Source organism: Bos grunniens, chromosome X (assembly GCF_055505025.1).
Source record: "Bos grunniens cultivar Pamir isolate PY7600 chromosome X, Bosgru_T2T1.0, whole genome shotgun sequence".
NCBI classification, from domain to species: domain Eukaryota; kingdom Metazoa; phylum Chordata; class Mammalia; order Artiodactyla; family Bovidae; genus Bos; species Bos grunniens.
The window spans coordinates 10074286-10098652 of NC_141194.1; the positions used below are offsets into that span (position 1 = coordinate 10074286).

The window sequence follows — 24367 nt, forward strand, 5'->3', positions numbered from 1 at the left end:
CTGACTTTTTGTGACCTCCAGGGGATCTTCCCTGCCCAGGGATCAAACCCAGGTCTCCAGCATTGCAGGCAGATTCTTTACCAGCTGACCCACCAGGGAAGCCCAAGGAACATGTCTAAGTAGCTTAAAAATCATTTCACAAAATTACTTTAAACTCGATGCTTATTAATGTTTATGATTTGCCATCATGACTCCTGCCAACAGGCATCACGTGAAACAATATCATTTCTGGTCCTGATTCTGCTCAAGACATGTTGCTATGCTAAAATCTGGCCTTGTGGTCCCAAACATTGTGCTTTAATTACAAAGGAATTATTTCTGTTATTGTGCTTTCCAGTGGGAGGCCTTGATTTAAATTAATTTAAAATAAAGCCTCATCTGATAGGAAAAGGTCTTTCAGTTGAATCAACTGAGTTATCTGTAGCTAGAGGAGAAGATTTTTGCTATAAACAACTGAACTCAGATATCACCAGAGGGATAGTTTGGTTGGCCTTAGAAAGTTTGATTTTTTTTTTTTTTTTATGTTGTGATTACAATAAATTGCTGCTTCTACAAGGGGCAGAATCCTAATTCGACTGACATGTAACTCTTTTTTTTTGTTTGTTTGTTAAATAGGAAACTGTTAAGGATAATTCACTTCTTTTTATGCCAAATGTCCTGAAAGTCTATCTGGAAAATGGGCAAACCAAATCATTTCGCTTTGACTCCAGCACCTCCATAAAGGTAAGAGGACCCACTGAACTCTGTACCTGGAGACTACCAGGTATCACATGAAAGTCCCACTGTGAGTTTTGTGTGGGCAGCTTCATTTAGAATTATCTGTTTATATCTGAGATTGTCTTGGTTGTTTCCAAATACAGTAGTGTGTGAATACTTAAATACAGACCCAAACAAAAAATTTAAATGAGGAAGGTTCTGCTCTGTGTTGCAAACCAATATAATATGCTATCAGTCATGAAATACTAGGACTAGTCATTTTAATGCAACTGAAAATTAATTAAAATAGTGTGACTGTCACCAAGAAGCCTTGGCACCCTGCCCAAAGCCAGCATGATTTCTCAGCCATGTCAGCCACAGAGAAGATTAAGATGTTAGCTGTTAATTAAATGCCTGCTACTTTAGTGTCCAGCAAAAATAAGGGATAGAATAATGTAAAGATAACATTTACTTTGAATTGCTGTAACCAATTTCATGAAAACGATACATAAAAAGGCAGAAGTGAGTCGTGCTTTTAGGGCAGGTGTGAAAAGAGGAGTCACAGAGCAATCCTCTTATTTCAGAACCATAGGTGAGTTCCCCCTAATGGGGATTATTACAAAGCGTATGGATTCTTTTCCCCTATGTTTCCTTCCTGGGGGAAAAAAGTGCATATTCACTATTTTATTGAGCAAAAGTGTGTTCAGAAATTGATTCCTCCCTAATGTTCCATCAGCCTAAATTAGGCTTTCTTCAAATGACACAATAAAAAAGATTTTATTGAGGTAAAAATAAAAAGTACCTAGTGATGAGCTGTATCATAATGTATCAAGAGAATATACACTTTGTATTGAAAATGTCTATCAATAGTCAGCCTCTAATTCTCATTATTTTTTTTTAATTAATCAGCATAGACCTTATGAGTGGAATCACTTCTGCCAAGGCCAACTTGCCGTGCGTTCTTATTGCTATGCTACCACAAGCAGCTTGTTCTGAATTGCTTTAAATAGGTAGTGATTTAGCAGGTAATAGAGCAGACAATATTAGATTGATGATGGAGCATTTAAATCACCCTTAAATCATTGCAGATGAAATATTAACTTCCTTTGTATAAGACTGCTAATTTTAAGTGGTGATGACTGAAAAAGTCCTTTTCCTTTTTTTCCTTCTCAAAATCAATTTATGGGGAGATGTAACTCCAATTATTGATCAAGTAACTTAGAGGTCAGCAAACTTTTCCTGGAAAGGACCACAGAGTGAATATTTTAAGCTCTGTGGGCCAGCTGTTCTCTGCTGCAACTACTTGACTCAGTTGTTGTGCCATGAAAGCAGCCAGAGACAGGTAGGTTCAGAAGGTCACTCAAAGGACTTACAGAATGCAGCCAATTGGTATACTCACAGTTACGGTTTATTACAGCGGAAGCCTACACATAAGAATCAACAAGGGGAGAAGGTGCCCAGGGCAGCAGAGAGCTTGCAGCCATACTCCCCCAGTGAAGTTGTGCCAGCAATGCTTATTTCTCCCGGCACTGACCTATGACAACACACACAGAGTTCTGCCAACCGGGGAAGCTTGCCCAAGCCTTGATGGTCAGAAATTTTATTGGGGATTGGCCACTTAAACACAGCTGCCCACCTGTGTAGCTGACCTTAGTACCCTGACCCTCCAGAGATAAGCTGATAGCACATGACTCAAGGCCCCCACCATAAATCCCATTTATAAATCCCATACCCATAAATCCCCACCATAAATCCCATAGACTATCCATTATAGCCCAAGACTCCCCAATGAACAAAAACACCCCTATCAAGCAGGACCTGCCAAGAGCTTAAAAGTTACCTCCCAAGAGCCAGGGGCAAAGAAGCAAACCTTTCTTTAGTCAAGACTAATCTTTTACTACACAGATAATAATATGTAAATAAATGGCCATGGCTAGATTTGAAATGAAAGGGCCAGGCTCTAGTTTGAAGACCCCTGACCTAACTCCAAAGAGATACTCCCTCTGATATTGTGTCTTGTTCTATGATACCAACTGGTCAGAAAAGCTCCTTGCCATTGGACCCCTTACCCATCTGAAGATATGGGTGAAGATTTGAATGCATTTCTTAACTGAAATAAATCTAAATTTAAAAGAGAGCCCTAAAAAAAGAGAGAGAGCCCTGTTGTTAATTCCTTCTGGCCTCTTTATTATAGGAAGCCACCCCAGACGAAGTTTGATTTCCCTGAGAATGGCAGATGACAGTGAGAAGATGGGGAGCAATGTGAAGAATTCACATCAAATTAAAGTTATCTTAGCTTGTGCCTAATAGCCTTATTATCACAATAGATGCAGACTGGTAGGCATAAAATGGAAATAGTATAGGTATGAAAGGGATATGACACTGTTTAAGAAAAATTGCCAAAATTCTTGCTTACAGATTCACAATAGGGTAATGTTATTGCTATCACATGTCCTTCCCGGTGATTCAGGAAAATGTTTTATAAAGGATGTGTTGCCACACAGAGGCTGGTTTTGTTTTTTTCTGAGGCTTGAACAAAAATTCTGAAAGAGAATCCCTTTATGAAATTCAGTATAGTCATGGAATTTCTGTTGAAATGATTTTTTTTTTCCTGGTGAGTAGTTATGGCGATCTTTGTTTTAAAGGACTCTGAGGAAATTTAAAAAGATCCACAGAGAAAAATCAAAACCTCAAAAAAGATCAATTAAAAAAAATTTTTTTTCTCTATGGCAGGGTTTCTCTCTCTTGACATTGGCGATACTTTGGATCAGATAATTCCTTTCATGTTAATAGCATCCCCAACCCCAGTGTGACAACCAAAAGTATCTCCAGATATTACCAAATGTTGCTGTGGGGCAAAATTTCTCTGGGTGGAAAACCACTGCTCTATGGGATTTTCAGCATCTGAGTATTAATTATATTTGAAGAGAGATCATTTACTAGTTTTCAAGTACATGAAAAAGTAATGGTTGACGACATTTGTTTGCATTGCAGTACACTTGTGCTTGTGTATAGAACACCTTTCTGATCATAAGTGTTTAATCATATAAAGGATTACTGACACAGCTTGTTCATTCTACCCTCCTCAGAGATTTAAAATAGAAGCTGATATACGTATATTGTTACATCAATGAAAATAATAAACAATCAAAAATCGGAATAGAAAACAGTTTTATTTGAGGCAAACTGAGGACTATAGACCTGAAGCCAGCTTCCCAGAATGCTTTAGGAAAAGCATGGTTTTCAGCACAGTTTTATATCTTGTCAGAAAAAAAGAAGATTAAACAGGTCAGCAATACATTGCTTCAGGATTTCAAAACAAACCCAGACCAGCATGTACACAACGAGTCAATCTGGCCTTGGCACCCAGGTAGGGAGTCCTATCATCAAAGAAAGACCAGCATTGGCATCCCAGAAAAGGATACATTTCATCTTTATTTTTAACCTGGGAATTCATGACTTCTGGTCAATGGGCCCTTTACTTTAATAATTAAAGCAGGTGCACAATGTTTGATAGGCCACAGACAGACTGTTCGAGTTAGCAAAATTCAGGTTAACTCATGCATAAGTTGGAATGACTTCCCAAGACCTCATTATGTGAAAATTTCTTTTATCAACTTGATACCCTAACTGTGTGCCAAGCAGTGCTGTAATCAGTGCTGTCTATGTATGAACTCGTGTAATCCTGCTACCTGTTCTGCAGCAGGTATCTTTATGATCCCTGGTTGACAGACAGGGACACTAAGGTACCTCAAAGTGAAGTAACCGACCCTAAGCTGCCAGCAGATACAGAAGAGAACCAGGGTAGAAACCCGACTGTTTGCAGAACCCGTTTCCTTACCACCCGTTTCCTTTCCACCACCATGTGCCCTTACAGAGGGGTTGGCAAGCTTTTTCTTTTTTCTGTAAAGAGCCAGATAGATAGCAGATATTTTGGGCTTCCCAGGCCACACAGTCTCCGTTGCCACCAGTTTCAGGTCTGCCTAGGCAGAGCACGAAAGCAGCCCATACATAAAGAGATGAGCGAGACTGGGTTCCAGCAAAACTTATTTTATAGAAACAGGTGGTGGGCTGGATTTGGCCTGCAGGCCAAGCCCTGGGGTAGACCGCTTTCAGGGGTGGTTCAGTTGCCTCCCCATTTAGAATGAGGGTGTCTGAGCCAACTTCACTGCACAATCTGTGGCCGGGCTCTCTAAGACCTTAGGTGATAGGTAAAATCCTCTTCCAGCCGTGCACCTGACTGCCTCTCCGTGTCTGAAGTCCATAAAGAATTGGGGTGGGGGCTGGCCAGGAAAAGGTCAAACAGAGAAAGAAGGCCCGTATCTGTATCTTTCGGGGGGTCTTTGGAGCATCAAGCTTAAGAATCAGTCAAACGTACAAAACGGAAAAATCAGCCTATTTGTATACTTTTCAGTCATGGTAAACTCCTTGGCTATCTTGACTACTAACTCCAGAGGGTACCTGGATTGGTTTTTAATTGAAGTAGAATTGATGTACAATCTTGTGTTAGTTTCAGGAGTACAGTACTGTGATTCACTTATATAGAGAAATATAGATATGTATATTTCTATGTATATTGTTTTTCAGATTCTTTTCCCTTAGAGATAAGTACAAAATACTGAACAGAGTTCCCTGTGCTACACACTAGGTCCTTGTTGGTTATCTATTTTATATATAGTAGGGTGCATAGGTTAATTGCAATCTCTTAATTTATTCCTCCCCCCTCTCCCCTTTGATCACCACAAGTTTGTTTTCTATGTCTGCGGGTCTGCTTCTGTTTTGCATATAAGGTCATTTACATGTGGAATCTAAAAGAACTACCTTGATTTTGATCACATATCTTCAATGTTTCCTCTGTAAGGATGTCATCTTAACCCTTCAAGAGAAGCTCTCCATCAAAGGCATCGAACATTTCTCCCTCATGCTGGAGCAGAGGACGGAAGGGGCCGGAACAAAGCTGCTTTTGCTTCATGAACAGGAGACCCTAACTCAGGTGCGTGAATGCTGCCTGTGGTCCACGCTGCCCGGCCGAGCAGAGGCCACCCGGCCCCGAGCTCCCTTGTCCTTGAATCTTTTCAGCGCCTTCCCCACAGCCCTGGGCAGCCCCACTAAAGGAAGTGCTGGCATTCATAATGGATTTTACACCTCAAGGTGATGTTTCCCTTTTTGTCAATTTTTCATAGACTGTCAGTTGCTCTCACAAGCAGAGTTGTCAAAGGCTCAGCAGTGACTCACTGGGGGCGGTGGCTCTGCAGAAATATATGTTATGTGATGGTAATGACTTATTCACCTATTCCGATAATTGATCTCTGCTGCTGCTGCTACTGCTAAGTCGCTTCAGTCGTGTCCGACTCTGTGCGACCCCATAGACAGCAGCCCACCAGGCTCTCCCGTCCCTGGGATTCTCCAGGCAAGAACACTGGAGTGGGTTGCCATTTCCTTCTCCAGTGCGTGAAAGTGAAAAGTGAAAGTGAAGTCGCTCAGTCGTGTCCGACTCTTAGCGACCCCATGGACTGCAGCCTACCAGGCTCCTCCATCCATGGGATTTTCTAGGCAAGAATACTGGAGTGGCTAATTGATCTCTAGAAACTATTAAAAGAAATGCTTTCTGAGATTATTTAAATGAAGCCCAAATCATATTTCGTTCTTTTAAGTTCCGAGTGCCTACCTCGGAGTTTTTTTTTTTTTTTTTTTTTGGAAGCCTGAAATCCCCGACCCAGTCCTGCCCACTATAAATATGTGACCCACCAATGTGTCCCTGGTGGCTCAGGGGGCTTCCCTGGTGGCTCAGATGGTAAAGCGTCTGCCTGCAATGCGGGAGACCCAGGTTTGATCCCTGGATCAGGAAGATCCCCCTGAGAAGGAAATGGCAACCCACTCTAATACTCTTGCCTGGAAAATTCCATGGATGGAGGAGCCTGGTGGGCTACAGTCCACGGGGTCTCAAAGAGTTGGACATGACTGAGTGACTTCACTTTTCAATGTGTCCCAGCTCCTGGTCACCAAGGTGCCACCCCCACCTGTTAGCTGGGGAGCCAGGCAGGCTGCTTTGCTGCTGAACTAAGCACAGCGCCATGACTTTCCCTGTGATTCCACACAGGCGTGGTCTTTGTTGGATGTACAAGGGATTTCACCAATTTTCTCTTATGTAGGAGAGTTCAATGAAGAGGGGACTTTTTGGACAGGGGTGTGAGCAGACACCAGGAGAGGCAGGCAGTCAAGTCACCCCCACATGGATGGAGTAGCAAAAAGTGTCATCACGCTTAGTTGATTTTTGGTTGTCACACAATTAAAAGCCACACATCAGGACCTGGAGTTATCCTCAACTCTTTCGATTTAGTAAAACTTAATGTGATGACTTTCTTACAAAGTCAGTATTTGTGTTCATTTATATTCTTCTCTCTAAACTTGACCTTTTTTTTTAATCTACCTGTTGATATTTTAAATCTCATCTAATTGTTTATTATTGTTTGTTATTATACCAAAACACGCTTGGAACCAGATGACTTCTTTATTCGTTATAGGGGAATGACATCTGTCATTATAGGGGAACAACTCCTGATATATTCATCATTATAGGGGAATGATCCCTGATATATTCATCGTTATTGGGTAATGACCCTTGATATATTCACTGTATAGGGGACTGACCCCTGATATACAGAACCCCACATGTGAAAGGCCAGTGTTTTGTTGAGTTCCCCCGTAAGCCAACCTTTAGACAAGGATTTAGACTCCAGTGGTTTATTTGGGAGGCGACACTGGGAAATAATGGGAGAGGAATAGGAGGGGAAATGGATAAGGGGCTGCCACTAAAGAATGTTTTCAAGCCAGTTCCCACTGTGGACAGCTGGAGCTCAGTCCCACTGGGGACACTGGGAACCAGTAGAGAGCACACCTCAGAGGTATCCCCCTCAAGGGGAAAGGGGACTGGGGTTTTGTCTGCTAATATCCTGTCCATAATTGGGGGTGGGCTTCTCCCAAGGACAGCTACTCCCTGGCTGTTCTGGTTTGCCCTGGACTGACAGATGGTCACAGGTGTTTGCAGTACCAGCCTTCACCCTGGAGCAGTAAATGCCAAAGGGATGTGGGCGGACAGCCAGTTACTATGAGTCTAATGGAAACCTCCCACAACTTTTTGATATTTCTGCCTTCCCCCAGAACTTCCATCTACCACCTAGAGATTCTTTCAAAAATCTCTTCTGATGCTAGTTAATCATAACTTCTCATTCCAGGTTGATTTCCAATTTTTAAATTCCTCTTAAAACATTAGAAGGAAACAAAAACCCTCTAACGATGATTCTTCCCTTATCTTTCTAAAAGAGGCTTTGTTTTGTCTTTCATCAGAACTAATAACAAAGTGCTGAAACTTGAATATTCTCTCTAGACAGAAAATTGGTAGTGTAAATATCCTGAAACAAATTGGCTATATGCCTTTGAATTCAATACATATGAAAACTTGACCCATAAAATATTTATAGGCATGACAGAAAGGAGGAGTAAGTATAAGAAATATGTCCAATAACAAAAATTGTTTTAAAACATTTACCTGTGATGAAAACCCCCAAGGAACTGCTAAGCAACTCTACCTGAGTTTTTAGCAGTTTGACACTAAACTTCTATCTAGAAAATAATATTGTTATTTACATACTACCTAAAATTTCCAAGAATTTGGGGTTTTTGCTTGTTTTAGAGACTGTAACTCTTATGGACTGCCATTTTTAATGAGTCTAAAGCATGTTTTTGCATTCCATTCATTTATTTCCCACACAACTGAGCGACTTCACTTTCACTTTTTACTTTCATGCGTTGGAGAAGGAAATGGCAACCCACTCCAGTACTCTTGCCTGGAAAATCCCATGGACTGAGGAGCCTGGTGGGCTGCAGTCCATGGGGTCGCTAAGAGTTGGACATGACTGAAGCGACTTAGCAGCAGCATTTATTTCTCAAAACTAGTATAACCTACTACTGATAAAAATAGACTCAAGGTGGCTTATGGAAAATTCAGCACAGATTGTGAAAAGTGAGACTGTTAGTCACTCAGTCGTGTCTGACTCTTTGTGACCCCATGGACAGTAGTTTGCCAAGCTCTTCTGTCCAAGGGATGCTCCAGGCAAGAATACTGGAGTGGGTTGTCATTTCCTTCTCCAGGGGATCTTCCCGACCCAGGGATCAAACCCCAGTCTCCGCCACTAATTAAAGGAGCCAGAGATATGATGACCCCTGACTTTCTAACATCAGAGCGGATCTTCTGGCAAACCCCTTGTGACGTCACTGTTACATGCAACAGCAGCCCTGCCAGCACCCAGCTCTCTTAGGGTCCCACATATCCTCCATCCTGGTTTGCTTTATGATCAGCCAGTGATGACCAGCCTAGAGCTTATGGGCTCCTGAGTTCGCTCAGTTTTGCAATCCTGCCCACAGCTGGAAAGCCGGTTCTCAGGATGCCCAGTGTACCTTTACATGTGGAATGTTTTTCCTTTGAAATTCTTCTGTATAGCACAGTCAGCGATGTAAATTCTCAGAGTGTATGTGAGTGTGTGCGCATGGAAGCCAGGGACTCAAGAAAGCTGTTATTAATACTATTTTTCTTTTGAACATGTTTTTCTTTTTCTTTTCTTTCTTTCTTTTTTTTTTTTGGCTTCACCACATGGCTTGCAGGATCTCAATTCCCTGACAGGGACTGAACTCACGCAATGGCAGTGAAAGCCAGGAAACTCCCTATTTTGAACTTTTATTTATTTATTTACTTTTTGTCCGCTCTGCACAGCATGCCCCACCTTAGTTCCTCTAAGGAAATTGAACCCATGCCCCCCTGTAGTGGAAGCACAGAGTTGTAACCACTGGACCATCAAGGAAATCCCCATCATATTTTGAACTTTTAAACAGCAGTTCACAGACATTTTTTTTTTTTTTGCCAGATTTTTCTGCTGCAGAAAAGTAGTTACAAGTGCATGAAACTGCGTGCAAGTGCATGAAACTGCATGCCAGTGCATCAAAACGGACACCCAGATGCACAAAGCTGCAAGTCGAACAACTGTGTGGGTTCGTGCTGCACGCTTTTAGTTTCATTGCACTGACCTCCTCTTTAAGGGAAGTTAAATTTACATTCTTTTTTTAAATATTTTTTTATTCTATTTTTTACCTGTTTTCTTGAAGTCCAGTGTCTTTCATTCATTCAGCTGTATGTGAACCACCTACTATCCATTGACTGATTCCCTTTTGTTACAGAAAGGATTAAGAAACTAAGACCTAGTAGGTGTCACACACTATGCTGGGGGAAAGGAAAGCAACTCAAAAGGATCCACGGTCCTTAACCCTGAAGGACCTATGGTATATTCTCAGCCCCTTTGAACAATCTGAACAAATCATGAGAGTAGAAATTGGGGTAGTTTTGGAAACTTGTGGACTCCAGATTTAGTGACTGGGCCAGTACGATTGTCCCCCAGCCTTTCAGTTGGATGTCATGCAGGTTGTCACTGTCACGTTTTCACTGCTACCGTCATGCTAGAGTCCAAGGGAGAAAGCCATGACAGTGGTATGCAGTAATAAACAGTAGTGGACCGTCTCTGCACTTTTCCCCCCGGGCTCCTTTTGCGCCCTGCCCCCAGCCTCCCTTGAGTGTGTGACTGTCACTTATAACAGCCAGCATCTTCAGAGGACTGCCCTCAGACAGCTGGCACCCATCCTGTACATACCTGGAAATTCACATCCCCCTGGGAGAGGCCAAAACCAGTGACTTATCTATGCACCCAGGGGATCCATGGGGTAAGTTTCCCACCAGAATCTCCCCGGGACACCCCACAGCCATCTCTGCTGGGCTGACCTGAGCTGATTCCTCTGCTGTCTGACATCCTTCCTCTCCTCCCTCACTGGCCTCTCCTGGGAACAGTTCCTTTTTGAAGTCACTCATTTCAGGGACTGCTGTGGGGGAACATGACCTAAGTCATAGGTATGTGCAGTTTTCAGGGAATGAGTATGGATGATAGATACTAAAATAACCTCAACCACTTCCTTCTTCAGTGTCCAGAGAAAGCTGCCTTTGCTTCTGGCCCACAGACCTTTCTGCCAGCCCTGAAGGAGTCTTATCATTGGTCTGTTCTTCTAGGTCACCCAGAGGCCCAGCTCCCATAAGATGAGATGTCTTTTCCGAATCAGCTTTGTCCCAAAGGATCCAATTGACCTTTTAAGGCGAGATCCAGTTGCTTTTGAGTATCTGTATGTTCAGGTATGTGATAACTGGGACATGTTTCATACTAACATTGTGGGATGAATAAACTGTGGGGTTTTCCTCCCTGAATTCTTTCATTTGGGATCTTCTTTCTCTTCGTCCCTCACCTCCCCCAAGCTTAATGTATTATAAAAGGATTCCATGGTGCTTTGATTTTAAATTGAAGTATAGTTGATTTACAATATCATGTTTCAGGTGTACAGCACAGCGATTCAGTTATATATATTTATATTTATATATATATATATATATATATATAAGGTATATATATACTTTTTCAGATTCTCTTGCTTTATAGGTTATTATAAAATATTGAGTAAAGTTCCATGGTGCTTTTTAAATTTTCACTTGATTTTGATTTCATCCTTGTGAAAAAGTGGCAAGAGTAGTAGATGAACTCTTTCATATCCATCACCTAGATTCACCAGTTATTCCCATTATACCACATTACTCTATCTTCAGTGTGTGCACACATTCTCCTCGCCCCCCACCACACACAATATTTTTTCTGAACCATATGAATGTCAGTTACTAAAACCATACTCATTTACCCCAAAATATGTCAGTGTATTTTGTAGTAACAAGGACATTTTCCAATATAATCATTACACAATTAACCAAATAAGCAAATGTGACACTGATACATTTCCATTATGTGATCTACAGTTTATATCCAAAGTTTGCCCATTGTCCTAAAACTGTCCTCTATATCCATTTTTTCTAGAATAGAATCCACTCCAGGATCTCATTTTGTATTTAGTTGGCATGCCACTTTAGTCTCCTTCAATCTGGAGCATGCCTTACCTCAGCCTTTCTTTAATTTCCCCAACCTTGACAGTTTTGCAGAATGCTGATCAGTTATTTTGTAGAAATCTCTCAGTTTTGGTTTCTCTGATGTTTTCTCGTGATTAGATGGGGCTCTGCACTGGGGGCAGAAAAGCAACACAAGTGACCCCGTGCCCTCTGTAGTGCATTGTGTCAGGAAGCACATGGTATCGTTCTGTCCCCTTTTGGTAAGGTTCACACTGACTCTTTTTTTTTTTTCTAGGAAGTTTTACACATTGACTCTTGTCAGCATAAACATTAAATAATGTTTTCCAGAAATTACTACTTTCCCTTTTCTAGTTAATAAGTAATTTGCAGAAAGTCACTTTGCAACTCCCTTTTTATCGTTTCACCTGTTCATTTCAGTATTCATTGATGATGCTTGCCCAAATAATAATATTATTATTGTAATGGTTGAAAATGATTTGCCTAATTCCATTATTTCTTCTTCAGTTATTCATTGGCATTCTTCTGTAAGAATTCCCTTCTCTTTTATTTACGTATTTTGTTCATTCATTTATTTAGTGTTTAGATTGTTCTAAAACATCATGATATTCATTGTAGTAGAATTACTAATTTCAAGGCAGTAAAACTTTAAGAACATAGTATGTTTTGCAGTCTCTGTCTGATACTGGGATATAATTTTTAAAAAATAAGGCTTCCAGAAATGAGAATCTTTGCTAGTTTGTCCCAAAGGGAATTGATCCACTTGATATTTAGGCAGTATTCCTATATTTCTCTATAACCGCTTCCCATTACTCTTAAATTCCCAATATAATCACATTAAACAGTAAGAACCCACTTACCTAATACTTAAGCATCTACATTAGAATTACACAAAGAGGTTGTAAACCTTAATGTAACCTTCCCCCACAGAAAAAGGAGGCAAAAAAATGCTGCTCTCTTTGGCTAGGGGATATCTGTTAAGTCAAAGGTTGCTGGAGCCCTAAGTAAGAAATAAAAAGCAAAGAATGTAGGAAAAAGAAAAGAAATATTCCTTTACTCTGGGTAGTTGATAAATTGGTATTTTTTTTACTATTCTCAGTATTTTCTTGTACATTGCAAAGCTTTTGTGATCTTTTTTTTTTTTTAAAGAGACCTGTAATCGACATAAATACTTAAGTGGTAGGGGTTTTAGGACAATACTGCTTTAAAAAGTTGGGTATGAAAAGAAAATAGAAGTTGGCATAGAGATGTAAAAAAGATAAATGTCAGAGGTTAGGAATAATGACATAAATTAAGTAGCAATAAGCCCTAGAGAGCAGAAATTAAGTGGGAGGAGAAAAGCAGAACATACTGGAACATTTCAACCAATGAGAGCACTCAGGCAAAGGCCTGTTAAATGTTTCCCACCTCTTTGGAGGAGACTGTGGTATTTAGAGCTCAGTAGGATGTTTACTGTTCATGTAGATAACCTGAAATCGTCAGGAAAAGGAAGTCCTACTCCAAATAGAGAGATGTGCGGTGCACTTCACTCCATTTTCTACCCAGAACAATGAACCGCCATGAGTTTGGCTTCCTTAAATGTTAAACTTTGGTTCCCTGGACCCCTCAACAATATCCTCTCTTCCCCAAAGGCCAGGTAACCCAGACCTGACTGCATGGGACAGCCTGATTCTCAGCTGACCTGTTACTGCATCTTCCCCATATTCCTACTGAGAACCGACCCAGGGCTCTGCCACTGCAACTCACATCCCATATACTATGTTTTAAGCTTATTAGTTGCAAATACATAGTTACAGGTGCCTATCAGTACATGGCTGTAGAACACCATATGCATTCAGTTGTCATTCTCTAATTATATACTCATCCCATTAACAAGATGATGCTTTAAAACCATTTACTCGGCGTCTGTTTTAAACATCACAAATTTATTGCATTTCTAAAAGAAGAACACAGTTGTGTTTGTTTTGGGGAGGGGAGACCTTTTAAGTACCCCAGGAGTACTGCTAAGCATGGTTCTATTTAAGTCTGTTTGCTCAAATTGAATGCAGTTCATGGAGATCTTTCTTATTTCAATGATACATCCTTTATACCTATGGAGCTGTCCTGAGAACAGGAAAACCTGCTGGGACTCTTGCCCTGGGACTAGCTGAAGACTGAAGATATTTCTGCTTTCTTACCTTGGGTGTTGCTTGGCTGGTGGACTAGCTACTCCTTCAAGGAGTAGCCAGTGATGGGTAGCAGGGCAGGGGTGGGGGCGGGGACCATGTTATGGTGGGTGATAGAGACCAAAATTAATCTATCATCATCTCATTTATCCTTCACTGAGAACAGGAAATGAAAATTTCTTGGATTCAGACCCCTGTTTCAAAATGCCTTGTATCATAGAACATGCAGTTTGTCTAAAATTACGTATGTGTCTACCATGAGTCCATGGACCTACAAATGGTTCTATGTCCCAAGTGTTGATTTTAAGGTACTAAAAGGATGCAATAAAATTAGCCTAGAGAACAAAAGAGGAAACAGAAACAGTGTCTATCACATTACACAGCCAAAAATCAATTCAACTTAGTGAGCTCTTACTGAGGGCAGTGGCCATTGATGAGGTGAGCCATGACAATGACCACAGAGGTTTCAATAGTGATAATATATAGAAATGTCTTAACCATTAATGGACCATGAAGTATTTTACAGATTTTAACATATCTAATAACACTAAGCCCTAATAATCCTGACTCTTCTAATTCATAATTATAATAAGCTCTGCTGACATTTTACTGTCCACCGTCTATTTTTTTAAAAAGATGGTACACCAATTGGTAAACAGGATAATCAGGCTACAAAATGTGTTCTAACACTTTAGAAGTATCTTCTTTTTTTTTTTTAGTATCTCACATGTTCATTATAAATGAATTTTTGTAGGTCTAAAGTGGAGTCTGTTGAGATCTCTGTTAAGCAAATCAGCGACCGCCATTTGCATGTGTAACTATTTTAAATAATGCACTTGAGAGTAATAAATGCATAATTTGTACCAAAAATATGTATAAGTCATATGTCACAGTAGTTCTCTGGGATCAGTCTGAACTAATTATATAATGTAATTAGTGACTAATCACTTAAACAAAAAAATTGAAGTCTGATTAAATACAGGAGTGGGAAACAACAACCTCAGTCGCAATTCTGAGAAGTGATAGTGATGACTCACCTTTATAAAGCACAGTCTTTATTATGAAACATCCTCACAGGTATACTAGCAACCTTGAGAGTTAGCTGTCATTAGCTTTTTTTTTTTTTCAGATAAGAAAACTGAGACTCAAGAAAGATGGAATGCCAGGTCCAAAGTCATTTGATTAGTGGTTGACAGAGCCTAGGATCCCATTTGGACCTTTTGTCTCTAAATTCTATGCTAAAATCCTGTTTCACATCTGTTGTGCAAGTCCTTTTAGCAGTCCTAAAATGAAGTAATATATCAAAAAAAAATGGTTCTTTGAATACCTTTTATGGCCTGGCACCCTATCCCTCAAAATGACCCTAACTGGACCCTGAAATGCATAGTGCCCCATTGTGGACAGTCCTGAGCTCTTGAAAATAACTGGTAGATCTAATGCCACAAAAACAAAATGGCAGCTTGGAATTGCTCCCAGAGGCTGTCTTCCTTCAGAGCCACCCTGTCTCCTGCCTCTAATTACACCCATTTCCAACCAGAGTGCAGTCCAGTCCAGATAGACAAGACTTTTAAGGAGAAGTGGAGAAGGAAAAGCATATGAAGAATGGAGGGCAGGGAATGTGGCTTCACTCTTGGGGGTGAGGGGTGGGTTGAGAGGCAGAGAGCCAGAGCAGGTAGGCAGGGCATAACTCCATAGCACCAGAGCGCCATTGGGAGGTATCCAAAGGGCAAATACTGTGTGCAGAAACCATCAGTTCACTTCAGTCACTCAGTCGTGTCTGACTCTTTGCGACCCCATGGATGGACTACAGAATGCCAGGCCTCCCTGTCCATCACCAACTCCTGGAGTTTACTCAAACTCATGTCCATTGAATGGGTGATGCCATCCATCCATCTCATCCTCTGTCGTCCCCTTTTCCTCCTGCCTTCAATCTTTCCCAGCATCAGGGTCTTTTCCAACCAGTTGGTTCTTCACATCAGGTGGCTAAAGTATTGAAGTTTCAGCTTCAGCATCAGTCCTTCTGATAAATATTCAGGACTGATTTCCTTTAGGAATGACAAGCTGGACTCTGAAGAGTCTTCTCCAACACCACAGTTCAAAAGCATCAATTCTTTGACACTCAGCTTTCTTTATAGTCCAGCTCTCACATACATACATTTGTGAAATGTATTGGAAAACCATAGCTTTGACTAGACGGACCTTTGCGAGGGTACATGTTCCCATTCAGTCAAATCAATGCATGAAGTAGTCATAAATGTACTTATCTCAGAAAGGAGCCAAGCAAATCCTGATACAGTTTTCTGTTTGAAATCATTTGGGAGGCAAGGCAAAGGATAAAAGAAGGGAGAAAGAGGCTGTATTTTCTAGCCCAAGAGTTTAGTTTCCCATAACAAAGATAAGTAAACACACATGCATAATATGCTTATTCGGGACCATGTTTCTCATCACCATTCGGTTCAGTGTTTGATCCATGAGGAAGTGAGAATGGCACCCTAAAACCATGTGGTCCTGGAGGGCTTGGCATGTTACAGCACTGTCTCAGCACCTCTTCAATCTGATGCTTACCCCAAACCCTGTGAGGCAGGCATTGCCCTTTTACATGTGAACAAAGTAAAGCCAAGCGACTCCCTCAAAGTCACAGTGAGGGCACTCCCCACTGGAACGGACTGGCAATTTCAAGAGCCACCCTTCACTGAATGTACCAAGGCACTGTGACAAAGCGTGCATCTCACATCCTCACCCCCCTCCCTACTCTGGCCACGTTGTTAGTATGAATTCCCATTGTACAGATGAGTAAACTGAGGCTGCAAGAGCAAAGTTAACTGCTTGAAGGTTATACACAGAGGTAGCCATTAGTGAAGCCAGGACTCCCGAGCAGGTGTAGGTCCAGAGCTGCTACTCTCCATCGCCTTCTAATTCTGCCTCCCTGAAGCCTCTCTGGATGCTAGGAAGAGGGTGATGTTGATGATGACAGCTCTTAACATGTATGAGAGCTTCCAATTTACCAGATGGAGTTCTAAGGGCTTTACCTTGTTAACTCATTTAATCCTCGTCACAACTCAGTGAATGGGGAGTATTATCCCCAACTCACAGAAGAGGAAACTGAGGTACAGAACAATTAAGGGGCTTGCCCAAGGTCACACACTGAAAGTGGAGAAAGAGGATTGGAACCGAGGATTCCAATCCCGGTAGCCTAGCTCCACAAGCCACGTCATGCTACCAGGGTTTCACGTTTTCAGTCGTGACACCTGTGTTTGGGAATTCCATTCCTAAATTCCTCGTTATTTTTACAAAAAAGCTAAATATTTAATTAGCAGCTCGCTTGTGATGAATGTTCAATGTTTGTGTGGTCTGTGTGCGTATACTTAAATACTGACTCAATTCCAAGCAGCTTCCCTGGTGGCTCAGATGGTAAAGAATCTGCCTGCAATTCAGGAGACCCAGGTTCAATCCCTGGGTCAGAAAGATCCCCTGGAGAAGGGAATGGCAACCCACTCCAGTATTGTTGCCTGGAGAATTCCATGGACAGAGGAGCCTGATGGACTACAGTCCGTGGGGTCGCAAAGAGTCGGACACAACTGAGCGACTCACTTCACTTCACTTTCACGTGGAAGTGAAGGTGGGACACAGAAGAAACGCGTGTCACTCTAGGGCGACATGATGCATCCTTTGACAAGCTGCGCCCTCTGCTGGTGTCTTTTCAGAGTTGTAACGATGTCGTTCAGGAGAGGTTTGGGCCGGAGCTGAAATATGACATAGCCCTGAGGCTGGCAGCGCTGCAAATGTACATCGCAACCGTGACCACCAAGCAAACGCAGAAAATCTCTCTCAAGTACATCGAGTAAGTGCTGACTCTCCGAACCATTTTGAAGACAAAGATGCTGTCTCCTTAATGCCCAAGGGTATTTTTGATGTGTATGTGTATTTCCAAAATTGATCTTGTTTGTGGCAGAGCATCTGTTAACCAGAGGCAAAATATATGAATGTTCTGTTCGTTTTCGGTGGAAGAGACCATTTCTTCTGTAATCCACCTTCAGACAACTATGGTTAAACTGAAGGTCACATTGCAAATGAAGCGTACATTTTAAAATTCCTAAATGAACTTGGCTCCAAGCCAAGCTCTGGTCTCAGCACTTTTCAGACATTAAGCTGTTTGATTCCCACAACCTCCCTATGAAAAGTGTAGAACTGTCACTCCATTTTACAGATGAGCAAGCTGAGAATAGTTTAGTAACTTATCCAAATCACACTGGCTATTAACTAGGGAGGGTAGGATTTGAACCAAGGCAGTGGGACTCCGCTTTGCACTGTTGTTTGTGTAATCATTTGAAGACCTGTGTTTAGAAAATGGTGTGCATAACCAGAGATTACCTTCGGATGATCAAAATGTCATATAAAAAGTAATTTCTTGAGTCATAATCAGGTAAGTTGGTATTGGTAATAAAGAACTGTGACAGCATGGGAAAGGATGCCATACAAACTTTGCTTCATGAATCAAAAGTTTGGAACATAAATACCTTCTCTTGCTGAATATGGCATTTATAACAGCATACTACCTCTTTAGCTGGAAAAGAGCCTGCCTTCTTAGAAAAAAGCAATTTATGTTGTCCTCAGTTGACAAGCTCATGTAAGTCATCCTTTAAAAGCGAACCCTCTGTCTCCCAGTCTGTATACTTCCCGTTGGCGGGTGATCCAGTTGCCTAAAGCAGCCACCATTTTCTTAATCCTGGCAGCTCTAATGCTAAGAAAAAGAAATAGTCGTGTTTCAAAGTTTATGGTGGGGCTGAAGCCTCATCTTCATGTAACACTGAAAGCCTTAGTGTCTGTTCCACCTCCAAGTTGCATATGGCTGATTGAAACCCTCCATCCCAAAGAAGTTTCCCATGGGCTGGCTGCCTGCAAAGCCTCCCCAGGTTCCACAGTGGCAGATTGACTCTCCCACACAGCAAAATGGCTTCTGAGCAGGCTTGAGAGCCTTTTGTGGGGAAGATGAGAGCTTCCAGCTTGTGGACTCCCAGCGCCCTGATCTTGCCATTCTCAGTTGCCCTGTCGCTGCCTAGGGACAGATCCTTGTGTGCAGTTTGAGAACCATAGGCCTTCCAATCTCAGCGCACTTCTTTTTGCAGATGGTTTGTTTCTTTCTCTCTTAGTTTCTCTGGAAGCCAAGAGAGATTCAGCTCACAAAGAGGTCTCACACCCAAGTGGATCCCTTCACACCCTCACCCAATCCGCTTTCTGAGGTTTTGGGGGACAGATGAGATTGGATCCCATTTGAAAAGGTGGCCTACACAACTTGAGATGATTTTCAGACAACCAAAATGCATCTCTGTTCCTACTCTCTGTACCCACATTTTACCAGGTTGGACATGGTACAGTCAAAAACTTCCAGAGATACCTAGCTTGCCTAAGAATCTTGCAGAGCCTGTGATGATTAATTAATGTTCTCATTAATTAATTCATTCATACAACAAATGTTCACTGAGCATTTTATATGATATTTCTACTAGGAGAAGAGAAAATAGTAGTAAGTATAAATTGTTATCTTAACCTTTGAAGAATTTGTGATCTGATTATAAAGACAAGACATAGAATGAAAAATAATGATGTAAAATAATGATATAAGTAGAATTACAAGGTAGTCCATAAGAAGTGCCAAATGATGGGCGAAAATAAGTACAAGTCGAGGAGAAGGAGGAGGAAGCAAATGGTGATCATGAAAAACACCATCTTAACTAGGGAAAAGCATGTGAATGGCCAAGTGGAGGGAGGCTGACTTCCTACTCTTCTTTGGAGAGAATCTAGACCAGGAGAAATAACCAGAGCCTTCTCAAAAGTCTTCATATAATTTAGAAGATACTGGTTGGGCACATGACCGATCAGGATAATTTCCTAGAATTCAAAACGTGGAACTGTCTTAGGATAGGGTTCTAGTCATTGTTGGAGAAATAGATTCTTGGCAAGAATATACTAACCCAGTCCCATTGTTTGTTTTTTCCTAGTATAGCCACACCTATGAGAGATGGTTACATCTCCCTTTCAGTACCAAACACACTTAAGGGTCCTAAACCCTACCCTGACTCCATATGGGCAACCTGCTCCCCACCTCAGCAAGAACTATTGATGGAAGGAGTTAGATAGACATTATCTGGGTGGGAGAAAAGAGAATTGTGTGTTTCTAAGGAAATCACCATTGGTGAGGGAGATGAGGAGGAAAGAATGGTTTGGGACCATGAAGGAGGTATACTCATCCTTCTAAGCGAATAGAGAAAGACGACCGTGGGCAGACAGGGGAGGTGACAATGAGAATAAACAAAGGGATGGGGAAAAGTTGTTGGAAGTACAAACACAGACATGCGAGTGAGTTTTAAGAGACTCAGAGGTGGGATGGATAAAGTGTCTCTTCAATTTCCATTGATCCCAAATGCTCCTCTCTGGACAGTGAGGAATATATTTCTTTTAAAATGCAAACATATGGATTAATGATCAAATAGTATGTTTCCTGAGTGTAAATTAAAGGTTGCTTCCCTTATTGGGGACTTATCTCCATTCTCTGCCTTCATAAGAATTCGTTTGTTCCAACAAACATCAGAGCGCCATTTTGTCTTAGATAACTAATCATCACGAGAATGTGAAATTAAAGATCTGCTCTTTATTGCAGAAAAGAATGGGGATTAGAGACTTTTCTTCCCTCTGCTGTGCTGCAAAGCATGAAAGAGAAGAACATAAAGAAAGCACTTTCACACCTTGTCAAAGCAAATCAAAACTTGGTACCACCCGGTAAAAAGGTATCACATTTGCATCTTAATAGAAAATGGATTTTAAAGAGAGAGGCTTGCATGCATTTTTTAAAATGTTTAAAATTAGCCCATGAATAAAATACTTAGCACCAGATTTTCAGAAGCTGTAACACTATATAACCTTCTCTTACTTTAACTATTCACATGTTTCTAAGACTAATGAAAAATAAGTATTCTTATGGAGACCTCTTTATTCCTTGCACACTATAGACTCCTTATTGTACAGAGTTTGTGCGCGTTCACATGTGCATGCAGGAGAACCTTGCAAAGCCTCTAAGACCTTGGGATTAGAGGACAGAATTGCCAAATAATTTCATATTTTCATCATAGTTTTGCATACCACTCAGACCAGCTTAAGTGCACAGCAGTCAGTAAGGGTCCCTGCAGACTTGATGCCACATTAATTAAACCAAAGTTTCTCTCCCTTGGCTCTCTTGACATTTGGGATCAGATCATTTTTGGTTGGGGAGAAGGGCTGTCCTGCGCACTGTGTGATATTTAGCATCATCTCTGGTCTCTATCCATGAGCTGTCAGCACCCATCCCCTCAATCATGACAAACAAAAGTGTCTCCAGATTTTGTCCAAATCACCCCAATTGACAACCAATGAACTGAATTGTACTTTTAGAGAGAAGATAAGTTCAGTTCTGTCACTCACCATCATTAGCGTTAAAATCTTTTTTTTTTTTTAATCGAGTAGAAGAAACAGAAAGAACATTTAAAAATATACTGTTGGTCAGAATAGAGAGTTATGTTTATTGGTAATAAAAAGCAAAAGGTTTTAGAAACTAGAGAGAGAAGGAGCCTTATGTAAACTGTAAAACTGAAGGCAGCCTACCAACCCAAGAACATTTTCTCAGTGTTATCGGCCATCAATATATGTGTGACTGGAGTACAAATTATTTCTGTGGGTAGTTTCTTGGTCTTAGTATCTGGTTTTTAAGTCCTTTTTATTGGCTAACACATACTTGTTTCTGCTCCCTCATCACCCCAATGACTGTTTTTAAACATGTAATCAACTTCGACACACTACCAGTCACCTTTGACTTACTCCTCAGTTTCTGTAAGTATTCAGCCTATGAAAATATAGCAGGATGTCATGGGTCAAGATGTTCTAAATGTCAGTTCTGATTTGCCCAAAGCTACTTTTCTTTTAATTGACTTAGTGTGATTTTTTTTCCCCCACGCCTGGCCCACTGGTTTTGTAATAATTTGGATAACGGCTCTAAGATCGGTCTATCACTGTCCTTCTATAAAGGTCATTTTTTCTAGTTAAGAGTGAGTGGTTTGCTTTCGCATCAATTTGCAAAGTGCTTTGGATTTTTGAAAGAAGTAGGCTGGATGATTGGTCCTAAATTACAATTATATGAAGGATAGCGCATTGAGGTACAGTTAACAAATGAGTTGGCAAGTTATCTGCAGTTGAAAACAGAGTTTTACAGCCCTTGCCACTTGATATTCTGCACCTTGTTGGAAAACTTCACCCCTAACAAACTCTTCTGGAACATTTGTTATGAAATGTGGACTTTTTTCTTTCTTTCATTTTTTTTAAATTTAAAAAAGATTTATTGAAATATAGTTAATTTAAAATGCTTCAAGTATACAGCAGTGATTCAGTTATATGTATATGTGTGTGTATATATATTATATATTTGCTTTCAGATTCTTTTCCATTATAGATTATTATAAAGATATTAAATATAGTTCCCTATTCTCCACAGTAGGACCGTGTTGTTTATCTATTTTATATTTATATAGTAGTTTTATATCATATTTTACATTGAACTGTGGACTTTTTTCAATCAAGTATTTTTTTAGGATATGGGAATCTACATTTTTAAGTCTTCTTAAGGATCAATTTTACTGGATAAAATTTCATTTGTCAATCATTTATGAAACTCGCTAGATTCTTGGAATTACATTTCTAGAGACTTAGATAGGAATTTCAAACATTTCCACAATGATAGATGCTCAAAAAGCTCATTTTCCCTAAACTCTTACAAAGACTGGAGAAACAAGATGGGATGGTAGAGCCTGTTTAAAAGGCTTTCTATGGATTGAAGGTATGTATTCAAAAGAGCCCCCACAAACTCTGCACACCCCATTTCAGTGGAGAATTTTATTATCTTGTTCTGACTTGTTGAATGCCCTGGCCCAGCATATCTATACTCCCCCCCTCCCCCGCCCAATACAAAAATTTTAAGCTAGATGTCCTGTTACAGCCCTTGGTCAGCTTACTTTCATTCCTCATGAAGAGCCCTTGTCACACCCCATCTGTTGGCAGTGGAAGCATCCTTCTCGTTTGCCTTTGTTTTCGGCTGGTCTCCAGCAGAAACAAAATCACACCTGATGGAGTGAACACCTGAGGTTTCTTTTCTCTCCTTAGCTCTCCGCACTGCAAGCCAAGGTCCATTATCTCAAGTTCCTCAGTGACCTCCGACTGTATGGGGGCCGTGTGTTCAAGGCAACATTAGTGGTAATTTCTTTTTCTTGCTTTTTTGTGGAAGTCACAGAGGCCTTCAAAATGTCACTGCCTAGGCTGTCTTGAATGAGCTGCCTTTGATGACAAAAGCAAATCAGCTGTGAATCTTTTCCAGCCCTCATTTCTAATTGACTGCACCCTAGTCTGAAAATATCAGAAGAAATGTTAAGCTAGATAATATCACTGCAGAATGCCCCAGAAAAGGAAATATGAAGAGCCGAGAGAATTGGTGCACTCTCACAATGGCCTCCTTTTAAATCATTGGGCCAGAATGATTTGAAAAAGAGAAAAAAATATCCTCATTTCTGATAGCCTCTCATGATAATGAATATGCATACTATGATAACATTTACTTCCTACATTATTCATAATTTATCAGAGCCTTGCTGTAATCATATATCTGGTTCTTCTACTTGGATGATTTAGTACAATATAACCTGGGAATACTTTCTAAAGAAAATGTAATCTTAGAAAAACAGACTCTCAGGTTCAACTATGCCTGGTGCTTCAGAGCATTTTCATTGTTATTTTATTTATTTATTTGTTTTGGCCACATCATGAAAATTGCAGAATCTTAGTTCCCCAACCAGGGATGGAACATGGACCACGGGCAGTGAATGCATGGAGTCTTAACCACTGGACCACCAGGGAATTGCCAGAAGTCTGGTATTTTTAAAATTTTGTGGACATGTCTTTCTCAGCAGGCAGAAAAGCGCTCAGAAGTGACCCTCTTGGTGGGACCCCGCTATGGCATAAGCCACGTCATAAACACCAAAACCAATCTGGTGGCTCTTTTAGCTGACTTCAGCCATGTCAACAGGATTGAGATGTTTACTGAAGAGGAGAGCTTGGTGAGGGTGGAGCTCCATGTGCTGGATGTGAAGGTAAGTCTTTCAGATATTGACATATGACCTTGCTTCCTGATAGTGCTTCTGATATTTACAAAGCAAGCAAAATTTCAACCTGTGCAGCCCATCAGTGGTGAAATGGGTAAAGAAAAAATCCACTCAACTCAGACATGAGGGCTCCAGTCCTCACTAGATGGCTCTGTGATTAGGGGACAAGTCCCCCTCTTTCTCTGAGCTCCATCTCTTCAGCTCTATATGAGAAAGCAAATGAGTTTGGGTCTAAGGTCCCGTCTGGCTCCAGAGTGATGGGGAGTGGGGGAAATGTTTCCCTACTTACTTTCTAGAACACATGATTCTTATGTAGAGAGTCAGGGAGA

At 40.9% G+C, this 24367-nt stretch overlaps 1 protein-coding gene across 2 annotated transcripts in view; it reads left to right on the plus strand.

Moving 5' to 3' along the window:
* The window catches only part of FRMPD4 (FERM and PDZ domain containing 4), a 194422-nt gene that overhangs the window by 154698 nt on the left and 15357 nt on the right, over nt 1–24367 (plus strand). For both annotated transcript variants that reach the window (XM_086386913.1, XM_086386914.1), the window contains exons 6-12: nt 616–723; nt 5558–5689; nt 10805–10924; nt 17568–17704; nt 20522–20648; nt 23047–23136; nt 23844–24026. In XM_086386913.1, the coding sequence (XP_086243039.1) occupies nt 616–723; nt 5558–5689; nt 10805–10924; nt 17568–17704; nt 20522–20648; nt 23047–23136; nt 23844–24026 (897 nt within the window). The remainder of the gene's footprint in view (nt 1–615; nt 724–5557; nt 5690–10804; nt 10925–17567; nt 17705–20521; nt 20649–23046; nt 23137–23843; nt 24027–24367) is intronic.